Genomic DNA, 16,393 nt, shown 5'->3' with positions numbered 1-16,393 from the left:
TATCATTCCTCCAAAACGTTTTAAATGCCTGAGTCATTGCACTAGTCAACACACTGCCTTCCCCCTGCACACCATCCCAGCTCGCTACTGGCAAAAGTTGAACAGCTGGATGGCCACCTTGAGCCGAGAGCTGTCTGCCCACCACCTCCTTACCAGTTGGGTATTGAGCGACCCAGTCCCCAATTCCCATCTCGGAGCCTGCTCTCTCAGAACACTCCTGGCACCAACTATTGCAGGTGGATTCCTCTGTGAGGCAGACACGGAGATGAGTGTAAAAACCCTGCTGAGGGGTAAAGGAGAAGGGAGGAAGCAGGACGGGACAGGGGAAGCCTTCAGACCACGATGCAGAGCCGACAACCTCTCTGGCAGACCAACAGGGAGCTTTGGAACAAAGATGGCGGTTTGGAGCAGTCCCGCAGGGGTCAGCAATGGGTGAGCTCTTGTACCCTGACCTTGCTCAGTCAGTCATGGGACAGGGGCTTCCCTGAGAAGAAGGCTTGAAAGCTGAGGCAAACCTTGAAAGACCGAATAGCTGGAGGCTGTCACGAACCAAGATGCTTGAAGCTGCATAGAGAATCCTTTCATGGAGGGGGATCTGAGCGTGCGCACATCTCCATGTCTGCCCTCTGGGGCACGTTTTTCTTATGGCAGAGACGGGGCGCAGCGGAGCAGGTCCAACTGAACCAGCACATTTGAAGCCCCCGCTTACGGCAGGCCAGCTAACACCTGATTGCTGGAGCCAATCACATGGTCTAGTCTAAGGCGAGGGAGCATGGAGGTACGCTCCGCCCACCTTGAGGCCGCGGCCAGGGTGAATACGCCACACCGGAGGGAAGAGTTGGGACCAAGAGTTAGAGCCACACCGGAAAAAGGCCGTTTGTAAACGTTAGAGCTCTGTCCTTACTTGTTACTATTATTACTACCTGTCCAAGAGACCAGGTACCACAGACAACCCTTAGGAAGGAAAATCGCTTGACTGAAAAATCAGATTTAGTACCTGGAAGTCAAAATTGCGGTTCGGGATGGGAAAGGCCAAAGCACATCACCACCACCACGCCGTCCTCCAAAAGCCCCTGCAGAGCCGCTCCCAGGCTGACCCGGCTGCTGGACGCACGTCGGCCTGGTGGATCAATAGCAATTTGGGGCGCTAGCGGGGGCGCCATCTGAGTAACTCGGGTCATCTGAACACGATGAGTGCCGGCTGCTTTCCGTGTCCTTGGGGAGGCGCGCGCACCATCACTTAGCGCTGGAGCCTGGCCATTCTCGGGCACTCCCCCGCCTCCGCCTGGCGGGGCCTCGATGCTCCTGCCTCTTCACCAGTTCCTCCTGTCCTGCGCGCTCCGGGGAGGATGGAGGCTGCGGGGCCGCCCCAGGCCAGGAGGTGCTGCCGGGAGGCCCTGGAGAAGCTCTTCCCTCGCCTCTGCTTCCTCTGCTCCCTGGTGACCTACGCGCTGGTGGGTGCCGCCCTCTTCTCGGTCATTGAGGGAGGCCAGGACCTGGGGGCAGAGGATGGGGGTTTGGAGGAGTTCTTGGAGAAGCTCTGTGGCATCTTGAAATGCAACAGAACAGGTAGGTGGTTCACCTGGACAGGGCGGACCTTTTCTCGGTGGGTGGAGGCAGCCCCCAGATAGATAAGGGCTGCCTTTCAGGAGGCTGGGTCTGGGAGCCCTCTGCTTGTATCCACCCCATTCCTGGGCTACCTTAGGCAAGTGACTTCTCCTCTCTGAGCTTCAGTTTTCTCCTCTGTAAAATGGGGAGATTAAGGGCCTCTCAGGGTTTCTATGAAGAATGTAGGAAAAGCACTGAGCACCCAGTAGGTGCTCTGGAAAGACCACTCCCTTCCCTTTGCCTCAGCTCCCAGCCCCACCCAGACCCGCAGGCTCTGGGAAGGATGGATTGCTGGAGATTTGGTGAGGTGGGGTGGGGTGGTTGGGTGACCACATCTGGGGCTGGGGGTTCCTAGGCTGGTCCTCAGAACTACGCCTGTCCCACCTCATGATTCAGTTTACAGGGACTAGAATTCAAGGAACACTCCAAATTGGGGTTGGAACCCCCAAAACAGCAGCCTGCCCCCCTACTCTCTCACTTCCTCTTTCAAAGGGCCTTCTCTGTTGTCGGACTCAGGGGAAGCGGGGAGGGGTTGTGAGAAGAACTTAGCGGCCTGATTCTAGTCCCGAGTTGCTCTATCAGTTTGCTGTGTGATCCCAGGCAGACCTGTTGCTCTCTCTGGGTCTCAGTGTGCTGGGCAGAAGGGGGCCCACAGTCTCAGGGACCTGTGGGAAGCAGATGAGATAATGGACATGAAGCCTTTTAGAGGGCACACGGCACTTTACATCCATCCTTATTGCATTTCATTTGTATTTAGTCACTTATTTCTACCCTGCTCTGCTCCCCAGAGCTTGCAAAGATGTATTCAATGAGTAAGATAGAATAATAGAGAGTAAATAAGTAAAGGACAAAGGAAAAACAGACTCTAAAAGTCAGGGGAAGAACAGGATCCCTCTGCTGGTAGTCAGGCTGCTCATGGCTCCCCCCGACCTTGCTGTGGGAGCAGGTCCTTTCAGCTGGGCTCGCTAGAGGCTGGTCATGGGAGGCAGAGTCTCCCTCCATGGGGGGTCCTACTCCTTCTCTCTGCATCCGTACCAGACAGACGCATGCCTACGCAGCTGACCTGGGAGATACCATCTGCAGTTACTGCCACTCGGACACCCTAAGCCATCAGGGGTCTAGACTGTCCACAAGTCCAAGGCTTTCCAAACCTGGCCGTACATCAGAATCACCCAGGGAGCTTGTTTAAAATACGCATTCCCAGCTCTTCCCCCGAACCCACTTCATCAGGTCTCCAGGGCTGGGTTGGGAATCTTATTGTTAGAAAGTTTCCTCGGAGTGATTCTGATGCACGGAGTGATGTGGGAACACAGAGCTGGTCCGACCCCATTCTGTGCTGATTTTCGTTGGCGATTAGAACGCTCAATGAGTGCCAGCTAAGTACAGACCCTGTGCTGAGTACCTTTCTTGCATTATCTCACTGAATCCTCACACCAACCCTATGAGGTGGGTATGAATTGTTTCCCTTTTACAGATTAGGAAACTGAGGCACTGGGAGTTAACCAACTTGCCTAAGGTCATAAACTAGAAAATGGAGCCAGGGATTCCACCACAGGCATTTGGACACCAGAACCAGAGCTTTCTACCACCATGTCATGCTGCCTGCTTGATGGGGAAACTGAGGCTCAGCAAGAAGCCTGTTATCCAAGGCTTCAGGAACTAGTCAGGGTCAGAGCTGGGTCTAGAATGCAGGGGTCTGGACTCCCACGTTGGTGCTCATTCCAGTGAATAGTGACTTCCTGCTGTGGGCCAGGCCCTGTGACATCCTCTTATGACTGACTGTATCAGAGTCGGGCAAGTGGCTTCTGGGGTCCCAAAGCCCACTGGCTACAACCCAAAGGAACCATTTGGGAATCTCTCTGAGAAACCAGGGCCCCGACCCAGCTATGTTGGTCTAGGGGCGGATGTTTTGGAAGCCAAGGCTTCCCAGACATCCTCAGGCAGCTGGTGCCCACCGATCCCAGTGTGATCACCAAACTCCATCAGGCTTAATGAGCTCCAGGAGTGGGTACAGTTGCATCCACGTAACAGGTTGCATTTCATAAAAGCCTTTTTGCATTCAGTTCTCAAGAACTTGGTGAGAGAGAACAGCAGAAGTTGTTTTGCCCCTTTGCAATGTGAAAGAAATGAGGCTTAGAAAGTCCATAAAGCCCCCTAAGGCCGCACAGCAATTCCATGGCTGAGCGCAGGCAGACCCTCAGGGCGTCTCCCTTGGGTGCTCGTCTCATGGGGCTGTGTGGCTTCCTAATCTCTGCAGGCCCTGGAGCAGGACCTAAACTTCAGAGACATTTAAAAGCAAGGCTTTGATGTTGATGGGACCACGAGGCAGGGGGCCTGCTGGTGCCTCGGGCAGACCCTGCCCTTCACCTGGGTGGGACCTGTCTCGAAGGGTGGAACCCTCTTCCTCACTCTGGTTGTCTCTGTCTTGAGTTGAAGAAGGCAGGAAACAGGATCTCGGGAAGCTGCTGCAAGAGGTGAAGCCCCACTGGTTTAGCAAGTCTGCAGACTGGACCTTCCTGAGCTCACTCTTTTTCTGCTGCACAGTGCTCAGCACTGTGGGTAAGTCCACGGGCAGGGGCAGGCCTGGGAGAGGGACCTGGGGAAGAGGGTGGGGGAAGAGGCAGGCTAGGGACCCTTGGTGGGGATGCTGGAATGTTCAATTCATTTAGTGCAAGAAACGGTTGTACCGGGCCTGCTGTGCATGGGTGGGCACTGCTCCCAGCTCGGGGATACAGCAGTGATCAGGGCTGCCACTGGCCCGCAAGGCACCTTTGTATCAATTAGAAAAGAGCGCCCTTCCTTCAGATGGGTGCAGCCCCATGCCTAGGCGTAGGCCCCAAGATGTGAGCATCTCATCCCCTCCCGCCCCTCAGCTGAGTGTTCTTGTACAAAACACCACCTGCCAGGGACCTGCCTGCCCAGGTTCCTGCAAGACAGAGGCACTTGGGCCAACCAAACGCTGTCAGCGTGTGATGTGCTCAGGGTATTGTGGGAGTACAGCTGCCCCAGCCTTGGGGGTGGTCCAAGATGCAAGACTTAAGTGGTGAGCACATGTTAAAGGCCCCCTGGGGGTGACAGCCATGCTGAGTCTGAGTGAGAGAGCAGGAGTCACCAGCGAGGGGGAAGGTGGGGCCTGAAGAGGACACTCCAGGCCAGGAGGACAGTAAGGGCAAAGGCCCAGTGGCAAGAGGAATGACAGCATTGTAAGGAGGTTAAGTTAGGGGTGGAGAGGGGCGAGAGAGAGGAGGGGCCAGACCATGGGAGGGCCCTGCCAGCCCGGCTAAGGAGGTTGGGTTTATCTTGAGAGCAATGGGGAGCATCCAGAGGGTTTTAAGTAAGGGAAGGACATGGTAGCCCAGCATTCCAGAAAGTTCATCCAGCTGCAGGGTGGAGGTGGACCAGAGAGGGTAAGATTGGCAGCAGGGAGATCAGTAGGGAGGTTACTGGAAGAGTCTAGGTGAGAGATGATGATGGGCTAGCCTAGACTATGGCCATGAGGGTGGAGAAGAGGGGTGGACTGCAGGAACACTTTAGAGGAAAATCTGCAGCGGGCAAATACAAGAGTGAGGGGAGGAAGATGCTAAGCCTTTAGCTTGGCTGCCCGGGATAGGTAGACTTGGGGGACGGTGGGGAGGATGCTGGGCCCGGGGGATGGAGGTAAGGATTCAGGGCCAGTCAAGGTTGAGGCTCCAGTAGTGCCTCCAAGGGGAGATGCCCAGCGCTGCTGGAAATGTGGGTCTGGGGCTCTGGGCAGGGCTGGCAAGGTGGGTTTCAGAGTCACCAGCATATAGATGGAGGAGAGCACTGGGGGGCGTGGCGTGGAGAGGGAGGGCCACATGCTGGAGTAGGACCTGGAGCACCAACATTTAGGTGAGGGAGGAGGGAGAGCTGCAGTGGTACGAGAGCCAGCAGTTACCCGTGGGGGTGTGCTAAGCTGCCTCCTGTAAAGCTCACAGAGGTCTGTGAATCAGTTGGGGCATCCTGAGCCCAGGGAGGGTGATGTGAGGGGCCAAGGTCACTCAGTGAGTGGAGCTAATGCCCACAAATAGGCCTTAAGACTCCAAGCCCAGTGCTCTTTCCCCAAAGTACACTACCAGCCCTACAGGTTTGTGGGGTGCTTCAGGGACCCTGCCCACCTTCCTCAGGGAGCCTCAAGCTGTGCTTGGGAGGCAGGAGCAGCTCGGAGAAGATGGCCGTACCGGGAAGGGAAGGCAGCCGGGTTCACCTGTTCCCTGCACTTGCTTTATATTTGTCTCCAGCCCCCAAACAAAGGAAATTCCTTATGTGCAAGTCATCGACCCAGGGCAGTCCGTTCCAGAGCGTGGGGGGGACGGGGGCAGAGGGGAGTGTGCAGGGTCAGAGCTGCCCCCTGCAGTGACCACTCCCTCATCTAAAGACGGGCTCTGTGGACCCTCAAAGCCACAGACTCTCTTCTCAGTGGCCTTGCAAAGGATGGGCTCCTGGGTGACAGAGGACACTGGAACTGGGGTGAAGAGGTGGCCTTTGCAGGCAGCCTTCATTCATTCATTCATTCAACAAATATTTACTGAATACCTACGATTCCAACAGCAGCAGCTGCGCTGGCTAACACGTATGTGTTGAAGACGTGCCGGGCTCCGTCCGTTCTAAGTTCTCTATGGTGATTAGCCCATCTAACCCTCACGACAACCCCGAGGTAGCTGCTTGTTGTTATTCCCACACAGCCGGAGGCAGAGGCAGGTCTGCCACTTCTGCGAGTTGCACAGCTTGTGCGCATCTGAGCTCAGGCTGTCTGGGTCCTCACCCCAAACTCCACTGCCTCTCTGTACACGACCTTCCGTGTTCCTGTGCAGGGGCTGGACTGGCTGGATGGCTCCCTGCTCTCCTGGGGCTCCTGGTCTAATGGAGGGGAGGGACAGTGAACAGCTAAGCATGGTGGTGAGTGCTCAGGAGAACCGGAGGCTGTGGGAGTGGCTAAAGGGGATGGGGAGGGTGGTCCTGATTTGTGGGTTGGGGAGGCGAGGCTTCCCCATGGAAGTGACAAGTGACATTTGAGCTGAAAGATCAGTAGAAATTAAGCAGGTACAGAAGGGCGAGAGAGCTTTCCAGGCTGAGGACACAGTAGGGCAAAACTGAGGCTTATAGGCCCTTTCAGGAGAAGACCAGTGTGGCTGGAGGGCAGAGAACGGGCCAGGAGGGAGGCGGGAGACACTGCAGGAGAGTTGGGCCTCCGGGGCTATGGGGTACAGGGCTGGTCTTGCTCTTGGGCCCTGTGTCCCTAGGCCAGCATCCGAGGACCCTCTAGTAACGAAGGGCCCCCAGCTTCCCTCTCCTGTGGTGCACTAGGGTGGGCTGGGTTGGAGGAGCCAAGCCAGGGCTGGCAGGAGCCTCTCCTGCTGGGGGTGGGGGTCACAAGAGGGGAGGTGGTGGAGATGCCCTCAGCCACGGCTCAGGAGCTCCTGGGTCAGTGTCCCCACCAGGAGTGTGGCCCATCGCTCAGCCCCTGTCCCTCTTGGCTAGTGAAAAGGACTGGGGGCCCTGTCTTCATTCAAGAGAATACCACTCCCTGGGAGGGCTAGGCTCACAAGGGTCACAGAGCCCGGGCCCTGTCTGGGAGCTCCCCCACGGTCCCCTCACTTGTGGTGGTGGTGGAGCACAGTGGCCAGCTGTGGACTCTGGAGGCTGACCACCTTGGCTCAGAGCCGTGTGACGTCCAGTGAAGGATGCAGCCATTCAGAGCTTTGTTCCTTAATCAGTAACTCCTCCCAGACCTTCCTCTCAGAGTCAGCATGAGGATCAGCTGACAACCACGTTTGTAAGTGTCAGCCAGGACGCCTTCAGCTGCAGCCAATGGAAAACCCAACCCAACTGGCTTAAACTGCAAGAAAAATGTAACCTCCCAATGGAGGACAGCTCTAGGGCTGGTCAATGTGCAGCTCAGCTGTGGCACTTGAGCATCAGATTCTCTCCATCCTGCTCAGCAGGTCACGAGATGGCCACCAAGGTTACTCCCCGTGCGGCATAATCACGGGTGATAGAGAAAGAGGGCTGGCGGTCATAATCAGCAGGGAAACTTTTCCTAGAAGCTTCCATTCCCGGATCCAGTCCCTGGCAAGCGTATTGGATTACCAATCAGATCTATCCTTAAATCAGGTGGGGAGTATCCAAGGAAGGTTGGCAGAAGGGCTGCTGGGTGGACAACCAGTGTCTGCAGCAACACGTTTTATAAATGGGCTCAGGCTTGTGCCCAAGAGCGCCCCCACGTGGTTTCCTTCAGAACCACCTGAATTCACCTGAATGTTGATAGAGGCAGGACAGGTAATGGCAGAAAGAATAATATGGAGCACTTACCAGTGCCAGGCACGGTGTCAGCGTGCTTTATATGCATTATCTTGTTTAATTCTCACAACAACCCTCTGAGGTAGGTGCTCTGACTGTCCCATTTGGTGGCAAGCTAAGGCTCTGATGAGGAACTCATTGCCAGAGAGGCAGAGGCAGGGCACGGCTGGCCTTTATCAGGGGGACTCTCAGCTCCAGGGAGCAGTTACAGGGGAGCAGCCACTACAAGGAAGATGCTGGAGATGAGCAAAGGGGCTGAGAGTCTGGGGTTGAGTTTGTTTTTCCTGAGGAACTTCAGGGGGTCGATCTAATGTGGTGTTTCTCAGCCTCAGCACTATTAGCGTCTTGGACTAGATGACTCTTTGCTGTAGGGGGGCCTGTCCTCTGCACTGTATGAGGTTTAGCAGCATCCCTGGCCTCAACTCATCAGAGGCTCCCATCTCTTTCCCTGCTGTCCCCACCAGTTGCAGCAGCCAAAAATGTCTCTAGACCTTGTCCCATGGGGGGCAAAATTGCCCTCTGTTGAGAACCACTGCTCTAATGGTTATCAAAGTGTGGCTCCTGGACCAGTAGCATAAGCATCACCTGAGAACTTATTAGAAACGCAAATTAATTCTCAGGCCCCATCCTAGACCTAGAGTCAGAAACTATGGTTGTGGGCCCCGTGCTCTGTGTTTTAACAAGTTCTCCAGGTGATTCTGACACACGCTAAATTTGAGAAGACCTGACCTGCTGCAGGCCTTCTCAGCCCTTTCCGCACATTGGGGTCGCCTGGCTATCTTCTACATGCTCCCCTGCCTGGGCCCTACCCCACAACAAGTCAGAATCTCTAGGGACCAGCCCAGGCATCAGTCTTTTTCAGAGCCTTCCAGGTGATTCTAAGGGGAGTCCAGGCTGCAAAACACTCATCTAATGGAAATGCATTAGCTTGCTTTAAATCCCACGAAAGCGAAGCTACTGTCCACTGTCCAAGTCAATTACAACATCATGCTGTCCAGTAATTACAACTGGAAAGAGGATTCAGGGGTTTTCTGCGCTGCCCGTAATCAATGATGGTGTTGGAAGGCTGTGCTGGTAATCTTGCTTCCTATCCTGCATCTCTGGGTCACCTGAAATGTACCTGGCCTTGACACTGAGAAGGGACACCTGATGCTAGGTGTGAGGCTGGTCACTATCCAGTCATTTCCAGTTGGGTCAGCCCTCTTGGAGTAGAAAGTAAAGTGCATGGGCTATGAGATACCAGCTAAGTGGAGTGGACTGATGGCATTGGACTAAATGAATGCATGATAAGATGATATGATTTTCCATCATGCATTTCAGAATTCAGTAATTGGGGGAGTTAATGCATTCTCTTCCTGGGGGCCGTGTGCTCTCTAAGGCTTGCTTCCTTGATGCATTTTCTGGAATGTGGCATATCTTCTGGATTGTAACCATATCCCACCCAGAGGCAGCCCAAAGACTTTAGTTGTAATCCACAAAATCACATTTGCTAAGGGGAGCGTAGGGGGTGGGGGGGTGGGGGGGATGTGCAGTGGGGAGGTCTGTGGGTGAGCAGTGCACACCTTGTCAGCTGTGGGCTGTGTGACCCTGACTACCCTGTTCCTTGTCCATTAAATGCTTGGTAATTATGATGGTTGCTAGCAGTAGGGGTTTTGCTATGCAGGGAATTTTGACTCTTAAAGCCACTTTATAAATCCTGTAAGAAATGTGACATTCTTTTCTTTAAATAAAATAGATCTGACCCTGGGACCCCGTCCTGGAAGCTGGGGGGTTACTGCTGAGGAGCCTCTGCTGACTCTCCTAGGGTTGCATGAGAACTGGGGGGCTTATGCACTGTCTGGAGAACAAGGAGGCCCCCTGTCTATGGGCCCTCATGGCTGCTGCCGATATCCCTAAGGGCTGATGGCTCTGTGGGGCCCATGACAAGCTTGGGCACAGGAATCTTTGCTGACACCCAGGGCTGGGACTCCTCCGGGACTGCATGGTAGGGCTTATCTGAGCTCCTGCCCCCCACCTTCTCTCTCCCTTTGATCCTGCCCCCACCATGATCTCCTCAGTGGTTCTGGGCTTTCACTGAAGCCTGGATGAGAAGCTGTCCTGAGGCCACTTCTGCAAGCTCCTCTCCCTGAGGGATGGGCTGGAGCTGCTGGAGACCTTTGGGGAACAGGGAAGGGAAATAGAGGCAATTGAAACCTCCCAGCACTCTCTCAACCCATGGAGCAAGCCTGGGTTTCTGATGGGAGGTTTGGCCAATGCAGCCCCCACTCCTGACCCCTGGAGCATGGCCCCTGCTGGGTCCTGGCTGCAGCGTCCTGCTGGAACGGAGGACAACAGAGCTCAAGGCTCTGCTTCCCTCTCTGCTAGGAGCTCCTAGAGGGCGTGATCTCTGATCTCTGCCTGTTCGTCTTTGTACCCCCAACCCCGCCCGCAAGAGCCTGACATAAAGTAGGTGCTCAATAAATGCGGAATCCAGGATGAGTGCCTTTGTTCTAATTGCGCATAGAATATTCTGTTCTTTTACGTCCTTTATTGATCTCCATTTGTAATTACAGCCTCCTTAGTGTGGTTATGTGATTCATTATTTGCCCCATTTCTGCTTTGCTCACCACTGTGTCCCCAGCACGTGCAGTAAGCACCCAATATGTACATACATCAGCCCTCCATAGCCACAGAGTTTGCATCAGCTGAGTCAACCAACTGTAGATGGACAGGCCTATGACGGTTGTGTCTGTACTGAACACGTGCAGACTTTTGTTTTCTTGTATTGTCTAAACAATACAGTATAACAACTGTTTGCATACCATGTACACTGTATTAGGTATTATAAGGAGTCTAGAGATGATTTAAAGCATACGGGAGGATGCGTGTAGGTTATATGCAAATACTATGCCATTTTATAGAAGGGACTTGAGCATCTCCGGATTTTGGTATCCACAAGGGGTCCTGGAACCAATCCCGTGTGGATACTGAAGGATGACTATAATATGAATGTACATACAGAGTTAACAGCCCCTGCCATCCAATGGCGCCTTGTGGAACCAGCCTGGGTGGCATGGAGTGCTCTCCTACCCATGCAAACCGATGAGACCTGTCGAGGGCCACAGCCTTTTCCCAGGCCCGTGGTGAGCGTGGGCAACCTGAGCGCCTGCATGTTCCTGGAGGGCAGAGCCTGAAGCCAGGGTTTGGCACCGGGAGCTGCAGCCCTGGAGGAGATTGGGGCTTAGCCAGCCTAGGAAGTGCCTTCAAATTAATTTACATAATTGAGCTGGGATTTTCTGTATTAGTCATCCTTTATGGCATCAAAAATTAAACAGACATTAAATACAAAAGCTTTTTCCTTTTTTTTTTTTAAAGATTGGCACCTGAGCTAACAACTGTTGTCAATTTTCTTTTTTTCCCTTTTTTTTCTGCTTTTTCTTCCCAAAGCCCCCCAGTACATAGTTGCGTATTTTAGTTGTGGGTCCTTCTAGTTGTGACACGTGGGATGCTGCCTCAGCGTGGCCTGAGGAGCAAGTGCTAGGTCGCGCCCAAGATCCGAACCGGTGAAACCCTGGGCCACCTAACCGGAGCGCGTGAACTTAGCCACCTGGCCACGGTCCCGGCCCTTCCCTGTTTGTTGAAGTCACTGAAGCTTGTCCACTCCAGAAGCTCCAGCCCCCTGCGCTGTGGGGTTTGATATCTCTCTGCTGCTGTCCTTCTGTGGACTAAGGGTGGGAGTTGGGGTGATGGGCGGAGGGGGCTCCCGAAGAGCACGGAGGCCTCAGCCCACCCTCACCCTTTGCTCTGCTGACCTGTTCTTGCAGGTCAGAGGGTTCTGCCTCCTTGGTGCTCCCGACCCAGTGGAGATAAGAGCACTGGTTTGGGAGCCAGATGACCCTGGGGGTTTGACTCCCGACTCCACTCTGTCGCATGTGCTCTTGGCCAGGTTGCTTCTGAGCCCTAGTTCCCACCCAGCACCACCCGTGAATGGTGATAACAATTCTTACCTAGGAAGGTTGATTGACACCCAGCCCACAGTGAGTGCTCCACAGGCAGCTATTTTTAGCTCCTGAGGGTGAGGACACTGACGTTTATCAGTCACCCTCTAAGTGTCAGGCACCGGTCCCATGTAGTCCTTCCAGCTAGTCAATATACAAGGCAGGGGCTGTCATTCCTATTGCACAGATAGGAAACCTGAAATGTGGGCAATCTAGTAACTTTCTGGTAAAAGGCAGAGCTGGGATTGGAACCAAGGTGGGTAGGATTCTGGATGCTGGGGTTCTGACGCTGCCACTTGTGAACATGTTTGTCTGATCCACTAAACCACGATGGCTCTGTGGGCAGTGTTTTTTATTCATCTTCCGTCTTTCGATTGTCCCTAATACCATGCACACTGCTGTACACACCATTGGCACATAATAATTGCCTGTTATATAGAAACAAGTAAACTGAGAGGCCCAAACATACCAGGGGGACAAGGTTGGCTTCTTAAAAATGAATGCCTTCATGGAGGATGAAGGAGGTGGTGGGTGTGATCGCAGAGCCGTCCACGCCCTCTCACAGCACCCATCCTTCCTTCCAGGTGAGCCAGGCCCATCCTTACCGGGATGCTCAGAAATGGCCACAGCAAAATGAAGGGCAACCAGGTTGCTCCCAAACATGTGCTTGTCCCCTGCCAAGGGTATTTTGGGTCGAAGGTCTGGACATGAGTTTTTCCTTACCCTGCAGAGAAGCCAGGTGTCACCCCCTGCTCCCCCAGCAAAGCAGGCCTAATGCCAGACAAGTGGATGGATGTTTTAAGATGAATATTTTCAAACACGTTGTGTAAAATGTCATGCCAAGGAGGGGAACTGGCAGAAGGTCTCTTTAAAGTTTTTTGCGGGGAGAGGGCAGAGCAGACAACAATCCCGGGCTCTGTCTTCTTTTTCAGGTTACGGCCATATCTACCCCAGCACCAGGCTTGGCAAGTACTTGTTCATGCTCTATGCCCTCTTTGGCATCCCCCTGATGTTCCTGGTCCTCACCGACACAGGCGACATCCTAGCAACCATCTTGTCCACGTCCTACAATCGGTTCCGAAAACTCCCGTTCCTCCCTCCTCCCCTTGGCACGTGGTGCTCCCGACTGCTCTGCAGGAGAAGGCCTGAGGCCAAGCCGGAGGACAAAGCTGTCCCGAGGATCAGCATCAGTGCCCAGGAGCTCCCGGGCCCCAGACCTGGCGGAGGCCCCTCAGCCCCAGGTGCCAACATGGAGCTGTTTGAGAGACTTCTCGCACAAGAGAAACAGAACACACTGCAACTGCCCCCAGTGGCCATGGAGAGGAGCACCTCGTGTCCCGAGCTGGCGTCCGGGAGACCCTCATACTCCATCATCAGCAACCTGGACGAAGTGGGGCGGCAGGTGGAGACCTTTGACATCCCCCTCCCCATCATTGTCCTCGTCATTTTCGTTTACATTTCCTGTGCAGCTGCCATCCTCCCCATCTGGGAGAAGCAGCTGGACTTCGAGAACGCCTTCTATTTCTGCTTTGTCACTCTGACCACCATTGGGTTTGGGGATACCGTTTTAGAACACCCTCACTTCTTCCTGTTCTTCTCCATTTACATCATCATCGGGATGGAGATCGTGTGCATCACTTTCAGGTTAGTGCAAAACAGGCTGATTCATATCTACAAACATCTCTTGCTGTTCTTTACCAAAGGGAAGGAAAATTTAAACACCCCGTTAAAGAGTGAAGACTCCACATGACAGACTCTGGCCAAGATGGTTTCCTTGCCTTGTCTTTTGGGGCAGTGTAGTCAGAGCTGATGGCACTGCAGCCTGTCACCTGAGACCTTGGGGCTTGGAGGCAAATCCTGCCTGAGGGCTGATTTCAGTCTTGAGGCCCTGAAGAAGCGTGGTCAATGCCCTTTGTATCAGGACTTGAGGCAAAAACTATCACCATCTCCAAAGTCCAATTAATTGCCCCGTCTTCATTTTTCAAAAGCCCCACCTTACATAGATGAAACCACTTTACGGATGTCACTGGTTTTCTTGTGACGTGAGAAAAACTTACCTTTGTTCTTGCAATCTGTACTTTCTGCTAAATTAAAATCTTCCTGGGCTGCTCCCCATCTACCCTTGATGAAACAGAGCTAGCCTGGGCAACTTCTTTTCTTGAATGATTGCATGAATGTGTGCAAGATCAGCTCAATCCCAGTCCTTGTCAGATACACTGATGCCACTGAGTGGAATTGCCACCTGTGTTCACAGGGGCCTGGGGTATTTTGGTTGCCAGATTCTGTGTAGATCAGTTTTCTCACTGACTGGCACATGATTGGCACCTCCCGAATGAGCTGGCATGGGAGAGTGTTGATGCTTAAGTGACTGGAGTGGTACATGAAGGGTCAGCACTCACTGGGTATACACACTCCTGAGTCATTCATGAATGGTTGGCATGTGAAGGGGCTGGTCTGGGTGGCAGGTGCTGTAGGTGCCCCACCCATATGCCCATATGGGACTCCAGCTCCGTTTGCCTGAGGACCTTCTCTGGCCACTAAAGTGTGGGCATGTGCAGAGCAGGCTAGAAGTGCCAAGGAGCAGCCTTCACCCAATGACTGATGGGAGTGGGTGGATGTATGGTGCTCAGTTTCTTGCTTCTCCCATGGGCCCATGTTCAACACTGTGGCCCTGATTTCCCCAGCAGAATGGAGCCTCAGGTGTCCTGATCACACCCTGGATTGCCCTCCATCTCCCTGTCTCGTTTCTCCACTGCTATTGAGATCACCTCCAAATAAGCCACTTGCACACAAATCCTTGTTCTCAGTCACTCCTGGGGACCCCAGCCTGGGAGAGGATGTAATGAGTCAGCATATAAACTGGTTGCCACATGCATGGGGTACTACAGGAGTCTTACTATTTCCCTGGTCGGTTATAAGAGATGTCTTCTTTGAGAGAATCAAAGTTTCTTGAATACTTCTTTGAGAAAATCTTGGAAAAATCAACTTGTGTCCTTTGATGAGCAAAATTAGTTAGTTCCTGGGTAAATGGTGAATTTTGCTCCAGGCTCTAGAACAAAAATTGCAAGAACCAATGAAAAGTGCCAGGAGGTTCCAGCTGAAGAGAAGGAAGCAGCTATCTTTTGAGGCTTCTCTGTTCTGTCTTAGGTTCTGGTAGTGCCAAGGGCCAGCTCTCAGAGGGATCTCGGGTCTTCCTTTCTGGATTTTTCCTCCTGTTCTGCACAACTATTAGGTTTTCTGCCCCTTTAACTCTTTAAGACCTACCTCAGGAAATGGAATTGACAAGGTGTAAGCAAGAACCACTGAGAGACGTGAAGCACCAAAAGTGGGGTTTCAGGCAGCAGCCGCCGGGACTAGGGTGTTACGGAGTTTCTTGACATCTCTGAAGTCACAGTAGCCCAGCTTAAGTGCAGCAAAGCCCCTTGAACCCAAAGGTAAGCAAGGCTGGCCGCTCAGGTGAGGGCACATGATATCATTGAAACGTTCTTCAAAGATCATTTCAACAGACGTTCCTTGAGTGCTTGCTGTTTTCCAGGCTCAGAGAGGATTCCAAAGACGAGTCAGGTACATCCTCAGAAACGTGCAGGTGATTACAGGTGGTCCCGAGTCCCTCAGCCACTCCCTTCTTGAGCCAGTGGAAAGTCCTGTTCAAGTGCAAACGTGGAGTTTGTCAGGGATACATATTATGCAAATTAAAGGTCACAATCATTTGCTTATTTCATTTGCTAGGGGGTATTCTTCTGTGGTCCTGAGGAAGTGACCCAGCATGCCTTCCTGCTCCTCGTTTCTTGCGCCTCTGCTGCATGCACCCCATATTCCAGCCTCCTTGGGCTATTTACTGCCGCCTCCCCATGCAGGAATGTGAATTCATTCCTCCAAGCCTCTGCTTGGTTCTCTACCTTGCCTCTACACTGACACCCCAGGGGCTTCACCCTCTCTCCCAAGATCCAGAAGTTATTGGTCTGGGTGCCACCTGGGCACTGGGTTTCTAAAAGGTCCCAGGTGATCCCAATGTGTGGTCAGAGTTGAGAACCATGCACCAGCTGCTCTGTCAGCATGAACGCCCTTCTCCCTTCTAGGACTGATGAAAGACTCACCTTCATGCCTCAGCCCACATGTCACCCACTCTGGGTAGTGATCCTGGAAGTGGTCTCTCTGGTCGCCTATGCTCCCACTGCATCTGCTGTGACCCCTTCCTCTGTTACAGGATTGTAACCATGTCCTCTCCAAATTCCAAGCTGCCCAAATAAAGCGATTGTGTCTCTTTTTATTATCATTGTTCTCTCCCCCTTTCAATCCTCCCATCCCTGCTCCACAGCATCTGCCGCAGATGGGAGAGCTCTGGGTGGAACATAGGTGCACACAAATGCCAAGGAGAGTGGCCAGCACTTACTGCACACTTACCATGTGCCAGGCCCCAAGCGGAGTCCTTTATGAGCGCCACCTCGTCGAATGCTCCCTGCAACGCCGAGAGAACTGCCCCCATTTGT

At 53.3% G+C, this 16,393-nt stretch overlaps 1 protein-coding gene across 1 annotated transcript; it reads left to right on the top strand.

Annotated features, from left to right (window-relative positions):
* Positions 1–750: 750 nt before the first annotated feature.
* On the top strand, positions 751–16,179 carry KCNK18 (potassium two pore domain channel subfamily K member 18). Its single transcript, XM_001915688.4, is given in 4 exon segments — positions 751–1,569; positions 4,039–4,167; positions 12,836–13,608; positions 13,611–16,179. Coding segments are annotated over 4 exon segments (1,152 nt in total). The 5' UTR covers positions 751–1,349; the 3' UTR covers positions 13,641–16,179.
* The last annotated feature ends 214 nt before the right edge of the window (positions 16,180–16,393 follow it).

Source organism: Equus caballus, chromosome 1 (assembly GCF_041296265.1).
Source record: "Equus caballus isolate H_3958 breed thoroughbred chromosome 1, TB-T2T, whole genome shotgun sequence".
In the NCBI taxonomy this organism is placed as follows: Eukaryota; Metazoa; Chordata; class Mammalia; order Perissodactyla; family Equidae; genus Equus; species Equus caballus.
Note: the sequence above shows the minus strand (reverse complement) of the source record. Positions and strands in the feature narration are given on the sequence as shown.